Genomic DNA, 17,510 nt, shown 5'->3' on the forward strand with positions numbered 1-17,510 from the left:
TGCTTGCAAAATTACATTGTTGCAAATGTAACACAAAGCCATAAGAACCACGAGATTTACTCAGAAAATACAATATTTTTTCATGGGGCCTCAATTGAACACAAATGAGACCTCTGATTAATTGAAATTCGAAAAGGAAACTTGTCTGTATTTCGGAAAGAAAAAATATCCAAAAAAACAGAGCCAAAATACAATCCGAATTCTTTTTCAATGCAAAAATCAAGTATGAGACCAAAACTTGCCCTACTAACACTTCACGGCTTTAAAAATTTTTCGCTCGAAATAATAATCGCCGAAGAGAATTTTTGCAAACGAAAACTTCAAAATATCAAAATTGAAAGTGCTCTTTGATAATATTGATTCAAATTAGCGAAAAGCCACAAACTGTTTGTAATTTCAAAAAACACTCCTAGGAACCGGAGGTAAAAGTATCCGTCCTTTGAGTTACGGAAGACCTTGTGAGCAATTTTTTTCGTCTCCACTACCCGTTGATTTGGGCAAAGTGCCCTAAAAATTTTTTTCGGTGCCAGTTTTTATGAAAACTGAAAAAAATTGAAAAGTTTTAAAAAATCCAGCCTCAATTTTTGCCATAAATTTGCTTCAAATAATGCAGCAACTGTGTTTTATCTTCCGGCGGAAAACCAATTAGACTCTTTTTTAGCAATCTTATCACATATTTAGCAAAATTGATTAAAACTTCCTCAAAAATTACAAAAAAAATTGGGCAAAGCTACGGAAGTTTCATAAGGTTCAGAAAAGATTTAAATTCCGTAACTCCTCGTAAAAAATTTTAAAAAAATATTTGTTATTCTGCTTTGGACAATCTTTTTAATGATGCCATTCACAGCTCTGTAGCTCTGTACGATGCACACATCAATCGGCGAAAATTGACTGTACGAAAAACCAGTTGAGCATGTAGCTTCTCTCTCCCCCACTAAAGTGGGCCGGAACAGACATTTTTGGGAAGTTAAAATCCCCTTTTCGCCCATTTTTTTTAAACCACAACATATTTTTTCTTTTTTTTTTGTCTGGTTGTGCATGAAGTCTATAAGAGTATCAGAACTCTCTAGTGAGATTGCGTTTGATACTGCGGTGTTGTGAGAATTGTGAGACATACTGTTGCTTCACAATTCTCTTTTTCTTGTAAAACTTTACTTGGTCTTGTTAAACCACAAACAAAAAAATTGACTCTGTGTTGTAATCTAAAGTACAGGATAGATGTCAACAGACAATCAAAAACGTGTCGAACTGTTTTAAAAGATATATTGTTTTTACCATCAAGTATGACCTTCGGTGTATAACGCCAGCCATTTTTTAGTTTGTTCAGTCTCATCAGTCTTAGATTAATGCAAACACAATTTTGCTGCAAGAATTTAAGCAATGAAAACAGGGAACAGTATTTCAAGGAAGTTTTTTAATCGTTTACGATATTAATAGAAATTATTTGCCTTAAACGTCTGGCACATGTCTATTAAATTTTTTCGGGTGAGTCTTAATCTTAAAGAACTTTCAAGACCTTTATGATAGAATTTCGCTCGATAAACATTCAAAAACAAAAACTGAAATAAATTGAATGGTCTTTTCAGAATGAATGCCAGTAAAAGTAAGTTGTAGAATGCTTTAGGATTGGAAAATTTATCCGTTATTTAAGTTGAAAACAGTTTGACGTCACAGGTTTTTTTTGTGATCATGCGGCAAATGTTTAGATCACGCTAACATAAAGTAAATGGTTTATTCTATATGTCAATAAAAAGACCCGCTGTTTTCTAGAAGAGTAATTTCAAGCTATCTTTCAACCAAGTTTCTGTTTGGGCAATTGTGCAGATTTGTGTTTGTTTTAGCTGTTCAGTGACAACTACGGGAATTACGTCATCTTTTCCCTCATTGTCATTTTCAGCCTCCTGTTTGTCCTCTGCTGTCCACTTGTCAGCTGTATATTCTGCATATGCAGGTTAGTACCCCAATAATTCCAGAGCGTTTATCCTGTAGGATCCTATGAGATATATTATAAACATTTTCACCGTGTAAGAATTTAGAAGCCCGTTCACGGTATTTTCACGAAATTCCGCCTTTTGTTGCAGCCTGATAGACTGATTTGTTTTACGTGCTGATTTATACAAGAAAACAACTCCATCAGGGCAAGGTTGGCACATACGTTGCGATCTGATATGATATCTTACAATTCAAAAAACAACATAGCAAGACAGGTCCTGCCTAAAACTCCTGGTCCTGGCAAAAACCTTATCATAGAATGGCAAAAACCTTATCATAGAATGAATTATGAAATATTGGAAAATTTTGTTCCAACAACGTTTTCTCCCTCTACTTTAAAATTAGAGTAAAAAACTTCACGCCAAAAAACCACTTGATTTTCGCCCTACATCCTCTTTTCACTACATGTCTAATTCTGGAGAAAACTTCGAAAAACTGCAAGGAATTGACACTAAAGCTCCAAAAAACCAACATTAATAACCATAAAATTTGAAAACACTGTCAAAGCAAACTTTAAATTGCCTATACAGCCTATTCAAACCACTTAACTGTAAAAACTCAAAACCAAAGAAGACGCTTGAAAAAAACCGCATGTGAACAAAGAATTTTTTTTCGTTTTTTCATTTGCTCGCTTCCTCAAACACAGCGGTATGAACAGAAAACAATCCTTTTTTGTTCCGCTCTTCAAATTTGTTGAGCAGGCATTGTTGGGCGTCATTTCCTGTTTCGAATTGACTCAAAATGAACGAGCGGAATGTGATTTAAAAACATAGCCGGAAGATTCCGGAACTGACTAGAAGAAGATATTCACTAAGGCCCAGCCAAATACTAAATAAAAAATGTGCCTTTTCTCGTTTATGATTTTTTATTTCAAAAAAATTAACAGATTGGATAATAAAGTTAGAGAAAAACTGTCGTGGTCTTGAGCACGAGTAACAAGAATATTATTTTTTTAATAATTGAATTCAAAATGGCCTTAATGTACAAAATTTCACAGGTATTTATAGTCCGTATCAGTATGAAAAATTACAAATCCGTCTAGAAATAGATAAACTACTATGGGTTAATTTACACCTTAGTTGTGAACAAGTTTTCCCCTTGCCGTATATGGCAAGTACTAGTGCAGTTTTTTGCACTTAACACATTGTTCTCCCTACTTGAGAACATGTCATTTCTATCTACTGGGAGGGTCGGAGAGTTGGTTTCTGATCATATCTGGTGGTGGAAAGGTCGAATCTATCACACAATTTTATGGTTTATGTGCACTGATAAACTTCTGGTATGAACAAATTTGAATCGACGGTTCAGTTCAAATTAGAAGCCGTTATTCAATTTCACTTCACCAAACATCAGGAAAGAAAGTTTTCTTTATATATCGAAGTTTTAACTTAAGTTGCTAAGTTCGCCACTTCTCGATTTATCGCATCCTCCCTCCTTTTTTAAGCAGTTCTACAGGAGTTTTGCCCCGCGTCTTGGAAATGTTCCGATGTGTCATCAAAGCCCGCTGTAGGAAAGCGCCAAATGACACATTCAGATTTGGACTCCAGGCATGAATAACCCGTTTCACTGTTTGGACCGCGCGTTCAGCAATCCCATTTGCTCTTGGATGGTAGATGGGAGATTCCAGCTTTTTAGTCCCCAGTGATTCACGCCATTGGTAGCTTTAGGTCACTGCTCACAAACTCAGGACAATTGTCTGATACTAATATTCCTGGTGTCCCAAATCTTGCAAAGATTTGACTCAAGTGCACCTTCACTGTTTGTGAGGTTCTATTTCCCGCAGGGAAGGCTTCTATCCAACCTGATCCCGCGTCTACTATCACTAAGATATTACTTTGATCCTTAACGTAGCCCCAGTCCATGTGGAGTCTTTCCCAAACTTCATCTTCCGGCCAAGTAGATACTGCTTTCCCCAGGCCAGGCCTGTTTTTTTGGCATTCCTTACATTTACTAACATATCGAAGAAGATCTTGACTAACGCCGGGCCACTAAGCCATCATTCGAACTGCTGTTTCAGTTTTATTTTTGCCTGTGTGAGTCTCATGAGCTTTGGCCATCACCATGGGTCTTGTGGGGTGAAGTTTGGGTGGAGTGAAGGGCACAAATCTTCGAAAGATGATTCCATTGTGAATGGTCAAGTTGTCTTTCTGTTTTTCAAATCCTTTCTCTGCTTCTGAGCACTGTTTCCAGATGCCGCTTTTTATTCGTTTGATGACATCTTCAAAGAGTTGATGCGATCCTAGCTCAGTTTTGATGTCTGACTGGGTCACCAGGTCGGATTGGACGAAGTAGATATTGTCAAGAGCAAAGCAGACTCGATCATTGTCATCCTCGTCGTCAAAGTCTGGTCTGCTCAAAGCATCAGCGTGTGGGATTTGTTCTCTGTGTCTATATTTCAATTCAAAGTCAAATCCAATCAGCGCTATCGCCCATCTCATAATTCTTGCTGATGCTGTTTTTGGAATTTTTTCGTCTGGCGCGAAGAGTTATTTGAGAGGTTTGTGGTCAGTCTGTAGAGTGAACCTTCTTCCGTGTAGGAATTGTTTCAATCTTGTGACCAAAAAGACAATTGCAAGTGCCTCTCGCTCAATATTGGAGTAATTTTGTTCGGCTTGTAACAACTTCCTCGAGACGTAGATCACAGGATGTTCTTCTTGTGAGAGTACCCTGCCTATAGCTTTCTCTGAGGCATCTGTTGTCACGGTTGCTTCCTTCGTCAAGCTTTAAGGCTGTACAACAGAGTTAGCACATATCTCGTTTTTGATGTTTTCAAAAAAAACGCTCTTCCTTTTCCCTTCTGAAGTCTTCTTTTTGAATTTCGTTTAGGGATAGCATTTTTGTTGCAAAAATCCGGTATCATTCGACCATAAAAATTGCTAAGCCGATAAAGGACTCGAGTTGTTTCATATTTGACGGCGGTTTTGCAATTTTGATCTTCTCAAAATGTTTAGGACCGGGTGCTATTCCTTCTTTGGAAACAGAGTAACCAAGAAAACTTACGCTTGAAATTGGTTTTTGGTTTGGATTTCTTCTCATTGATGGTAAAATTTTTTTCACGTAGCTTACTCTGGACTGCAAGCATTCGTTTCTCGTACTGATCCTTTGTTGTTCCATATACCAGGACGTCGTCTTGGAAGATAACAACACCCTTGATTCCTTTGAGAATTGACTCAATGCAATTCTGGAAGATTGATGAAGAGTTCTTTAGGCCCTGAGGAAGCCTGAGGAAGTAAGAGGCCCAATGGAGATTATGGAAAAGGGTCTCCATGTCTCGGATTGGATAGTCCTGGTCCATAACTTTGCCATTTATGTGAACTTTCAGGTCCACGCATAGTCTTAGAGCTCAATTTTTTTCCCGCTGTCACACTACTGGTGATGCATTTGTGACCCCACTAGGTTGTAATGGCTCCAAGATGCCCTGTTGAACCATTGTCTCAAGCTTCTCTTTGACCGTGTCTTGGAGAGGTAGAGGTATCTTCCTGGCTTTGCAGAACATTGGCTGTGATCCCAGTATAATTTTCACATGCGCTTTGTATCCTTTGACTGCAGGTAGTCTTTCATCAGTCACTGCATTGATGCCTTCTTGGGTTAGTATGTCTCTCTCAATTAGCTCAAATTTTTTGTCGGATTGCACAACTGCTAGTTGTTGTTGCCTATACTTGCTTTCGGTCCACTCAACATCACATGCTGGTGACCCTAGAAGCGTCAGTTGGTTACCGTCATAGGCCTCAAGACGTCTGACTTTCCCATTTAACTGAGGCTTCCAAAGCTCAGTCCAGATTAATGATGATATCACGGTGCTATCAGTACCGGTATCAACTTGCATTTTTATTTTATGGTCTTTTACTGTAATGTACTCCCATGTCACCGACATGTTAAACACATTTTCCTGTGTATAGTACAATCCCATCTCCTTTTCGGATGATGTTTGACCAAACAACTCACCCTCTTCCTCGCAGAATTTATTGTGCTGGTCAGACTTACCTGACTTAGACTGGGTTTTACTTCTGCACTTTTTTGAAAAGTGCCCCACATTTTCACAGGTGTTACATTTTTTGTTCAAGGCCGGACACGGCTTGCTACTGTTTGGCTTACCTCCACATCTATTACACAAGTTAACATTGCGTTTTTTACCAGTGAATTTTTCACTAGGTCTTTTGAAGGTCTTTTTGAAGTTGTATCCCACTTCTTCTTTTATTACAAATGGTTTATTACCTGTTGAGGAACTCGCAAAAGCCATTGCCTGTCTGCTGAACTGTAAGTTGTTTTGTCATTTCACACAGAGATATCGTTGGTTTAGTTTTAATGCCGTCCAATAGTCTTAATTTGGCCTCAGGGTCTCTCAAACCTGAGATAAATTTTATTTTTACCAACTCTTCCTCAGGTTTTTCGTTACTGTTTTAGGTTTTTCGAAGTCACAACAACGTGCTTCTTCTCTGAGGCGCGCTAGAAAATTGTCGTCAGATTCTCCAACGCCTCGGACAACGGACAGAAATTTTGCCGTTTCTGCCGTTTCTACGACTCTTTTGGGGAAATATAATTTTGAATAGCTTGTCTGATCTCTTTAAAAGGAGAGTCTCACAATTTTTTAGGGTTCTTAAGGCTCCTAGGTTTAAGAAGTGCGTCCTGGCCGCATATACTAAGAAAGAGATTTGTTAAATGTAGGTCCACCATCCTAACTTTGGTGTTGACTTTATGTTCTTTCTTCTCTGCGCGACATTTCGCCACAAAAGACATGACCCACGCAGTACAGGTTTCAGCATTCTGCAGACCAAACGTCTGTCGGTCGTTTGGTGGTCTGAACACCATTGTCGTGGTCTCGAGCACGAGTAACAAGAATTTTATTAGTTCAATAACTGAATTCAAAATGGCCTTAATGTACAAAATTTCACAGGTATTTATAGTCCGTATCAGTATGAAAAATTACAAATCCGTCTAGATATGGATAAACTGATATGGGTTAATTTACACTTTAGTTGTGAACAAGTTTTCCCCTTTCCGTATATGGCAAGTACTATTGCAGTTTTTTGCACTTAACACATTGTTCTCCTTACCTGAGAACAGGTCATTTCTATCTACTGGGAGGGTCGGAGAGTTGGTTTCTGATCATATCTGGTGGTGGCAAGGTCGAATCTATCACAGAAATTTATGGTTTATGTACACTGATAAACTTGTGGTGTGAACAAATTTGAAGACGATTGGGTTCAATTTAGAAGCCGTTATTCAAATTCATTTCACCAAACATCAGGTAAGAAAGTTTTTTTATATATCAAAGTTTTAACTTAAGTTGATAAGTTCGCCACTTCTCAATATATCACAAAAACCAAATATTTTAAAACAAGATAATAAAGTTTTACAAAATATCGTCACATTTTGCGACCCCGAAACAATTTAATTCCCATTCAGTAATCGATTACCAATTGAAAGAACTACAAAACGGTAGACACGAAGAAAAACAAAAAACAAACAGAAAAGCCAACAACTTTTTCTTAGACAATCTTTAAATTTTTTCACCTTGATCAGTGACCAATCAGAAACTTACTAATCAACAACTATCAAATAAAGCTCAGGAAAAATATGCACAAATTTTTGGAAAAAAACATCAAAATGAAACAAAATTTGATCACAATTGCTCGATTCATTTTAACAAACACAACTCAAAATAATTATGAGTCAAAACGGTAGACCACCAGATACACCAAAACAAATAAGTCTCAATCAGATAAAGACTACATTTCCTATCAAAAAGTGTTGAAAAAGATTACAAAAAGTGCTAAAAAAGCGTTCAACAGGCATAAATTGCTCAAAATTAATCTAAAGTTCTAATATTTGGCACATATGGTTAGAAATGTTTCCAAACATACTAATGCTGCTCAAAATTATTGAAATAAACGCCTTTTGCTCATAAAATTAGACTTACAAATTTAAGAAAAAGGCTTCGAAAGGGCAAGCTCTAAATTGAACATGAAATTTATGTTTTTTAAGAACAGATATTTTTGCTGAAAAAATAGAAATACCTTAAGAATACAAAAATACTGCATGCTCGTTATGCAACTTTCTCGTGAAGTCCCGGAAAAAAATCAAAGCTCTATTTATCAGTCACATAGTTATGTGGAATACAGGTAGATATTCAAAACTCATCTCAAAACCCAAAGATACGACATAGAGAAGTATATAAGAGAAGATGCAGATAAGAGATGATGCCTGTAGAGAACACCAGAAAGGAGACAGAAAAAATAACAAGAAAATAGTATAAAAATTCAATTCAAGATTGACAAATTGATGTCATCAGTTAAAGATGCAGTCGACGACAGTGGAATTGTTTTATGAATGATCGTAAATTTTTTTATTGTTGCAGGTGTTGCTGTAACAAATGTGGTGCCCAGAAGAAGCAGCCAAAACCAACCACCACCTGCTTTGTCATTCTATTAGTGGGCACTTCCCTCGGAGTCATATTGTCTGTGTAGGTATATCCATTCTATAAAAACTACTTCTGTATTCCAAAAAGGACGCCATCATTCCTGCCGAGTCAATAATGAATTTGAACATTGTCACCCTCGGCATCTTTTGCATCAAGTAACGGCAGTGTTATTTGGCGGCCTAGCATGATTTTTGACCAGAACTAAATTAAGGAAAAGCTTGAAACAGTGATTTTCTTAAAATAGTTAACTCAAACCTTTTTGTTTGTTTCGGCAAGCAAACTAAAAAAAACGCAACTTAAGACAAAGACGTGAAGAAAACACACTTGAAATTTTGGCGTATCTTTATCTTTATTATATTTAGATCAAGTTCCCTCTCTCCTTCTCAAAACCATATTTTTTGTGTGCTGTAAGTATTAGAGATCAGAAATAAATATGAATCTGATAAGATGTGTGTTTTAGTGTTGGTGGGTCACTGTTGGCTGCCACGAATTCAGAGGTTGCAGAAGATGTCCCTTCGAAGGCATTCGAGTTCTCCAAGGCCTCCATTTCCACTCTCACTTCTTGGATCAACAACGTCATTGATGTGAGCTACACTTTATATATCTCTCTATTCTTTCTTTAAAGCTTATATTGTTATATTCAATTTATATTCGGTCGATTATTTTGCAAGATCTTGCAAGACTCTGGCATTACAAGCGTTATTAACAAGAATGCTACAAAATTTTACCAGATAACCGTAGGAGTTCGTCAAGAAGTCCAAGTTTTTTTGTTCAATTAAAAAATTTTAGAAGCCATGTTTGAAACTGAATAAACCGTGTCCTGAAAAACACTACCAGCGGATGGATCTAAGAGTTCGGCATGGAAAACTTGGTTCGAACCCCCCCCCCCCCTACAAGAAATTTTACCTCTGAAAAAGTGATTTTCTCTAAGTCAAATCAAGTTTTTTGGCTAACTTTCGCCAGCCTGGGCGCATTCTCACCCAGGCTGGCGAAAGTTAGCCAAAAAATTTGATTTGACTTAGAGAAAATCACTTTTTCAGAGGTAAAATTTCTTGTAGGGGAGGGGTTCGAACCCACCACCCTACAATCACTGGGCAAATTACGGCTGTTCCAAAATTCACTAAAGAATAACTGGATAGAATATCATCTGATTTTTTAAAAAACTCGGAAAATCCTATATGAGACACCTGATGCCTACAACTTAGAAAAAAATTTAAAATTTTTTGTAAAAATTTTTCAAAATTTTTTGAACTCCTAAAATGGTACGAAATGGATTTTGCGCTATAGAAGAGCACTCAAAAATGATTTTTTGTTGACTTCAATTTTTTCACCTAAGCAGTATAGGGGTTGAAACATATAAAAAATTTCAAATTTTTTCAAAAATTTTTCAAAAATTTTCAAAGTCCTAAAACGGTCTGAAATGGATTTTGCACTATGGAAGAGCACTCAAAAGTGATTTTTTGTTGACTTTGTTTTTTTTCACCTAAGCAGTATAGGGGTTGAAACATACAAAAATTGAATTTTTGAAAAAAAAATTCCAAAATTTTTTAAAGTCCTAAAATGGTTTGAAATGGATTTTGCGCTATGAAAGTGCACTCAAAAGTGATTTTTTGTGTACTTCACTTTTTTGTCCCATGCAGTATAGGGGTCGAAACATACAAAAATTTTAAATTTTTGAGAAAAAATTCCAAAATTTTTTAAAGTCCTAAAATGGTTTGATATGGATTTTGCGCTATGAAAGTGCACTCAAAGGTGATTTTTTGTGGACTTCATTTTGTTCAACCAAGTAGGACCCAATAACTCAGGTTCTTAAATGGTGTGCAATAACTCAAAGAGCAGTCAGAAGCAGTTTTTGTTGACAATACTTTTGCAAATGTACAGTATGATGTGGAAAGCTTGTCTTTATTTTTTTATATACATGTATGTATGTTTTTATCAAAACAAGTCCGTACATTTGCTTGCATGTGTTCAAAAACGTAATTTTTATCTCTGCATGAACTATTGAAAGAAAGGAAAGAATGAAAATTTTATGTATAAAATCATGCGTATTCATGTATATAATAATGAAATATACATGAAAGTGTATATTTGTTTATAAGTAAATATAACTGTGCTTAAGTTTAGTAATATGTTTGTATGAGTATAAGCTGAAATGTATGTTTGTGTGTAAAAATTGTAAATGTGTGTATATGTCAAGACATTCTTGATTTTATGTGTGTATGTTTTTCTATATGTAAACAGTGGAATGTATGTATATATGTCTGAATGTGTTTATGTATTTATGTATTAATATGCTTGCAAGTCAGACGAGAGAGAGAGGGAGATAAGTCCCCGGAGGGCAATTTAATTTCTATGAAGAATGTTGTTACTTGTCTCCACGATCCAATATTATTATATCTTGCAAACAGATTATGACCTTCAGCGTTGTTAAACTCTGTCCTTTAAACATTGGCAAGCAAAATGTCACAACCAAAGACGACAACAATTTTTTGACGTTCTGAGCATGCTTTTTTGAAAATTGAATATTCGACACCTATCTAGCTACCACATTAAAAACTATCAAGATTTTTTACAGAAAAAAATTAAATTCATGCTCTTTGTCTTTTAATCCTTGGCAAGAAAATGATAAAGTGTTGCAATACAGAAGACAAAAACAACTTTTTGATGTTCTGAGCATGCTTTTCTGAAAACAGATTTCTTTACACTTATTCAGCTACCCGTCTAGGAAAGATCAAGAATATTTACAGGAAAAATATATATGATATGAACTGTTGAAAGATAAACAATAAAATGAGCTAAGAAAAATGAATAAACTCTGTAAAAAACCGAAAATAATGGTGGGAAAACTATGATATGCAGGAGCAGCTGAACTTTTTAGTTCAAGTAATAAAGTACAATGATAGGAATTCATCAGGAGACAAACAAGAAAGTGAAACAGACAAAAAGTGTAATGATGTACAAGAAGAGTAGTTTGCACTGGAGCTGTAAAAAGCGCTACAATTTTCAAAAGTTAATTAGTCATTTTATCAATTAAGCAAGAACAAACACAAACTATGGATCCCTGGGTGGTTGCTAGAAACAGCTTCAGAAATGTATGGGTCTTGTTTTTGCATTGGTAATAGCAATGATGGATACTGCGTGCTGGGACTGAAATATTAAACAATAGCGAAACGCATCTTCAGTAAATGCTTCCGATAAATTCAACTATTGAACACTGCAAGCAAGGTAATAGAGCAACTCAAGCAACCAGAAATCAAAAACGTTCAAAATAGTGTCTTCTTGGATCAAATTTACTGCGTTCAGTACCCTGTGTTAAAACTTCGGATTATTTATTGTTCTGTCCACGTTTTAAAATGAGATTACCGTAACGATATTTCATAGAGCATCGGAAAGAGGTAAATCCAAAGGAATCTAAAATTAAAAGGAGCAGAGTCTTTATAACATATAATTGGGCTACGCAGTCTGGCGAACATATTGGAATTTAACACAACACTACTGCTACCTACTGCTGCTACAGTTTACTACTACTACCTACAACTACTATCTACAATTAGTACCTACTACTACTACTACATACTAGTACTACCTACAAATTCTACTAGATACTATTACCAACTACTACAACTACTTATTCGTTATAAGTTACACTAGTACCTACTACTACTTTCTTTTAATACCTTCAAATATTACCTATTGTTTACTAACTATATACAACAAAGTGTTTCTGTTTTTCTAAAAAATGAAAACAATTCCTATCTCTAGAGACTCGTTGAGCATAAACAACAGAAGCTTTTATCTATCTCAATGTAATATGCCCTGACTGACACAGACTGATAGAATTTACCCGCCAATATTTGCAACAAATCATTAAGTGTTTGAAGTTTTTTCAAAGATATAAAAAACGCTGAAGCTTTGTCGTATACATTAACCCAGTAATTTTCAACTCAATTTTAATTTGTTAATTAACAATTAAAAAATCCATGGTGTGATATATCAGGTTGATATTTAACTAATTAAATCAATGTAGGGTTTTACTGCTTAGCGGACCAGTCTAATTTTTAGAACTTCAAATAAGTTTTATTGCTATGTTCTTTTTTTGAAAAGCAAATTTTCTACATTTTTTTTTTCACTTATGAGGGATCAGTTATAAGCTTAAATCTTTTGTTCAAATGCTGTTTTTTTGTTAATTCAATGTTTGACGTCTGATTCCATCTGCAATTAATTGATAGATATGAAACGCAAATTTTTAAAATTTCTAATATGAAGGATTGTATAGCGTAAATATTGACTGGTTCACAATTGCGTTGCACTATGTCTATTTATAATATCAAATTTATAGAAGCATGCTTGCTTCAAAAACTCCATAGTGTGTACCTTAATGGAAACAAATAATTTACAGGGTACCTACATAATCCAAAAAACTGAGGTTTAACGCTATATAGTTGTTTTCGTATGTTTATTCAGAGTCATACAGGTGTTCGTATGTTTAATCAGGTAATACACAACTTTTTCTGAATTTTTACGTTTCAAAATTTGTATAGACTGCTGGGATAGCTTGTCAGAAGGACATGTGTTAGTTGAGTTTCATATTAACCTTAGCTTCGGCTCAGGATGTGTTCCCAGCTAAGACTGTAATTGTGAACTTTTTATACATTAAAAGTTTAGCGCAACATGATTTTGCAATTTTTGTTATATTAACTTCTTCCTAATTTTTTTGAATTTCATTTGGTCATTGTTTATCTGATGAAAATTAAAATAAAGTCAACCTCATGAAACGTTTCTCAACAAAATTAAGTGAAACAGTCTTGTTGGATTTGAGAGCTGAAACAAAAATCTTATATTTAGGTGTTTAAGTGAACAAATTTTGTTTGTTTTCAACGTCTGCTTACACTCAAGGGGCACCAAATGGTTCCAGATAAGTACTTTTTGTGGAATACGAAACAAAATTCTTCTTTATTAGTGTTCAAAACTCAACAACCGGAGACGGTATGACTTTGGATAAGCATGTATAATAAAATTGTGAAACCTGGCCAATTACTTTACCTAACTAAAAGTTGAAGCATTGAGTTCGTATTCGAGTTTGTGATCTAAATACAGTATTCAACGATAATTGACTTTTTAAAATAAAAAATACCTCTTTTTTAGTATTCAAAACTCAACAAACGGAGGTGGTATGGATTTCGATAAGCAAGTATAATAAAATGGTGACGCTTGGTCAATCGCTCTACAAAAAAGTGGAAGTTTTGAGTTTCTGTCTCAATTTGTGATCTCAAAACACTATTCAAGGATAACTGACTTTGAAAAAAGACTACTTTTAGTACTAAAAACACAATAATCGGGGGACCGTGTAACTTTGAATTAACAAATATAATGAAATGTGAAAACTTGGCCTATCGCTCTAATTAAAAGTCAAAGTTTGAATTTGAGTTTGTGATCTAAAAATAGTATTCAAGGGATAATTACGTCATAATAACTGAGTTGTGTTATAAACTTGCGTACGCAAAACAATTGAAACACGTTCTCACAATCTATTTAAACTACAGCTATATATGTGTCAGAAAAAAGCGAAGGAGACCTTCTGGTTTTACTAAGCTTTTTGATATAGTTTACTATATTATATAGACTATATTCACATGGTATATTATGTAATCTTCACTGCACGAGTTCTACAAGCTTTCCTGCAGACTATAAATTTGCATTTTTCTGTAGAAAAGAACAGAAAAAAAGGCATGATTTTCCACAATAAGCAGCGTTGACATATTTTACCAGTAATTTTTTTAAAAAAGCGGTCAGTGTAACTTCTTAAATGATTAATTTTCTTTGAAGAATGTTCGGCTAATGAACTTTAAATATAGCAAAATAACTAATATGGAGATACTTTTAAGTCATGACCACATTAGGTAACAGTTAACACAACTAGCTGTGATTTTGTCCTACCATAAAAACCGTCAACACAGACAGTAGAAACCAGCTTAGGAGCGTTGATGCCATCGTCAAACTGACAACTGCATTTCTACATTCTTTTGGTCAATTTGGAAAAGGTTCCAGTGTTAAAACCCTGCTATCCATAGTACATTAAGTTCAAAGTTTAAAGTATTCAAAATTTTCGGAAATTAGTGTTTTACTTTTCTATGTGTTAATAAGTATTCTTGGCTTCGTGTACCTCGTTTTGATGGTAACATGCTAACATCCCAGCCAGCCAACAGTTTGAATTTACTTTTAACTGAATGACTTGCTTCTTAAAATAACATTTTAGCGTTTTCATTCTTGACTTGTATTCCATTCAGTTAGTGTATGCCAAAACCCAAACTCAACTGCCGGTTTATAACTTATAATGTATCATATCCTAACGCAATTTAAAGGCTCATTTCAGCGCACTATTGTCTATCAAACTCGATATGAAAACAATATTGGCTTTATATAACAAAGCAAGGACAGTTCAATCTCAAGCTGGACTACCTTCGATCATTGCCTCATACCCAAAAATTTTATTAACTTTGTTACTACATCACCTAATATAACCGAAGAAGAAGACTTTATCAACAACTCAACCCCCTCGGAAACTGCAATAACTTCTCAGCATACACTTAATCCTTTGACTTCTGACATAGGATCACTTCCCATGGACATCACGAGGATTTTACGCAGTTACGATTTCGAAAGTATGCCCCTCTTCAGGAGCCATGAAGAATACTTCGCTGCTTCAGAAGATTTGGGAAATCTGTGGAAAAAGCTGGAATCATGCAGAAATGAAACCAAACTATCACTATTCACGAAAAAATTGATCACACTACATCATCCACATCCGATGATAACAGAAAGACTGTGATATCTTCCATCTTAGAACGATTCCCTAGTCTTCTTGAAGAAAACTCAAAATTTGAAGAAAACTTCCAGAAACTTAACACTGAGCCATCGTCTAACAATGCTCTAAGAAAGAGGGGCCATTTTCGTGTAGTTCGAGGATGTGTACTTCACAGTGGAAATTTTCCAAAAAGAATGAGATTCGATGAAATTGTGACGTGTTCATGTGACAATAACAACTAGAACTGAAAAATTCTTGTTGATTAAAGCTTATGAAACAGACGTTGGTTTTCAGTTTTGAATTGTTTCCATTTATAACCTGTTATTTTGAAATGCTGTGCATTATTAAACTTCATTGTGTATGCTTATTATCCAAAATTTAGTAGTTGCAAAAACACTACTTTAGACTACTGTTTGTTGATTCAACATTATCCACGTCAGAGAAACAGGAAACAGTAATCGGCCTGTTCAAAGGAGTAGAAAGTCAGAAATTTGTTGTAGAGTAGGACCCCCAAACCGTAGATTATTGTTCTGAAAATGTTGAAACGGATACGCGCAAGAGAATCGACGTTATAGAGAGCTAACGTTAGAAAACGCCGCAACTTGTTTTGATTTAAGTGGAGACGAAATCAAAAAGTTGCTGTTAATTACCCTAAATTGTTAGTCGATTACTGAGAAAAGTACATGAGTGGGTTAATTGGTCTCATGTTCGGTTATGATAGCTTCATATCAAGTCCCAAGAGTCGCTGAGGTATGGCCATGGTCCGCGATGGTTTCAAGATAATTATTTTTTTAATTCGCTTTCAGTGTCTATACTAGGAGATACTGAATTTTCTTTTCTCAAATACTCATTTATGATTGGTGAAAAATTTATTAGTCTCATTTGAGAAGCCAATTTAATTGGCCACAAAATTAATTTTAAATTATCAACTAATATTTTAATTAATTTTTGGATCTCTTTTGAATCGGCTCTTTTCACTTCGGCTCTCTTACAAGTCAACGGTTGAAACAAAAATTCAACTTGACCACTTGATTTTTTATGAATAAAAAAACTATATTGTGAGAAGTTCAGTCTGCTCTGCAAAACTCTTGCATAATATTTTCGGCTAAAGGAACTGTTATTTGTTTGCTTAAGTATTCTCTTGTCTGTGATCAAGAAGGCGTATATGAATGTACTCTACTGTGTTGCAGCAAACGCTGAGATAAAAAAAGAAAGAGTGAGTACATAGGCTTAAAATTGTTTATTACGGAATACATTTCGACCCACAGTGTGCTCCAGTATAGCGTTAACTTATATAAAGCAATTGAATAAAGAGGACAAATCAAATTCATTTAAATTCACCTATTGGCCTTATTGTTTGACTTTCATGGTTACAATTGCTTCTAGGTTATATAGTAACTGGTTCTAAGTCGTACGTTTAATATCAAGTTATTTGTACAATAGTATTGGTTTTGCTTAGTTATGACGTGGTTTATTTTGAGGAACGATAAAAAACCCCCTACTCACGTTTTCTGTTAGTAGATAACAAACATGTTTTGCTCAAAGGCTCAATCTGAACCATAGACGTAAGTATGCACTAGTGTTTTCTGTATACATGTGCAACAACTTGTGTTTTTCATGGAACATTTGGTTTTCACAGAATTCACTCAGTAGCTTTTGAAGCTATGTGTCAATATGAAGTTTTTCATTGTGTTATTTAAGTAATTCAAAAAATTTTAAAACCTAAGTATTCATTAACGCGGACGCAAAACTTGGTTAATCCATAAAGCTATGGTATCAAGAATATTAAGCATTTAACGTATCAGAACGAAATTTCCAATAAATGCAAGAAGTGAATACTTGTCCGTACTCTTATGAGTTTTCTCCTGGCAAACCATTGAGGTTCTAAAAGTACAAATTTGTTAAAGTAGTAACGAAAAATCAGCTTGTTCATAAACATTTGTTTGACAGGGAAGTCTTTGTCTTGCATAATCTAAAGTTTTTTCATGTAATTTAGGCATTGTTTTATTTCAAGTCTTTCAAATAAAAAACAAAGTTAACGTGGAAAACGTTTCTTTTCTTACCTTTTTTAATTTTGCAGTTCCACTAGTTTTTCATTTTTTGAGCGCCGTAAAAAATATTTTTCATACTACCTGTGAGACCGCTGATTCATAGCGTAAATTGCAGATCAATAAAGCTTTATTTAAGATTAAGGTTTTGCTATAAGATTACTCGTGAGAAAAGCTTTTTCCTGTCTATAATGATTCTACCATTTATCGTTATAGAGGATGCAAACTTTCATGAAGATAGAAA

At 34.9% G+C, this 17,510-nt stretch overlaps 1 protein-coding gene across 3 annotated transcripts in view; it reads left to right on the top strand.

Annotated features, from left to right (window-relative positions):
- Positions 1–17,510, top strand: part of LOC142339040 (prominin-1-like) — a 187,192-nt gene that overhangs the window by 17,999 nt on the left and 151,683 nt on the right. For all 3 annotated transcript variants that reach the window (XM_075388692.1, XM_075388693.1, XM_075388694.1), the window contains exons 4-6: positions 1,842–1,951; positions 8,351–8,455; positions 8,874–8,997. In XM_075388692.1, the coding sequence (XP_075244807.1) occupies positions 1,842–1,951; positions 8,351–8,455; positions 8,874–8,997 (339 nt within the window). The remainder of the gene's footprint in view (positions 1–1,841; positions 1,952–8,350; positions 8,456–8,873; positions 8,998–17,510) is intronic.

This window comes from Convolutriloba macropyga, chromosome 5, assembly GCF_964194025.1.
Source record: "Convolutriloba macropyga chromosome 5, txConMacr16.3, whole genome shotgun sequence".
Lineage (NCBI taxonomy): Eukaryota > Metazoa > Xenacoelomorpha > Acoela > Convolutidae > Convolutriloba > Convolutriloba macropyga.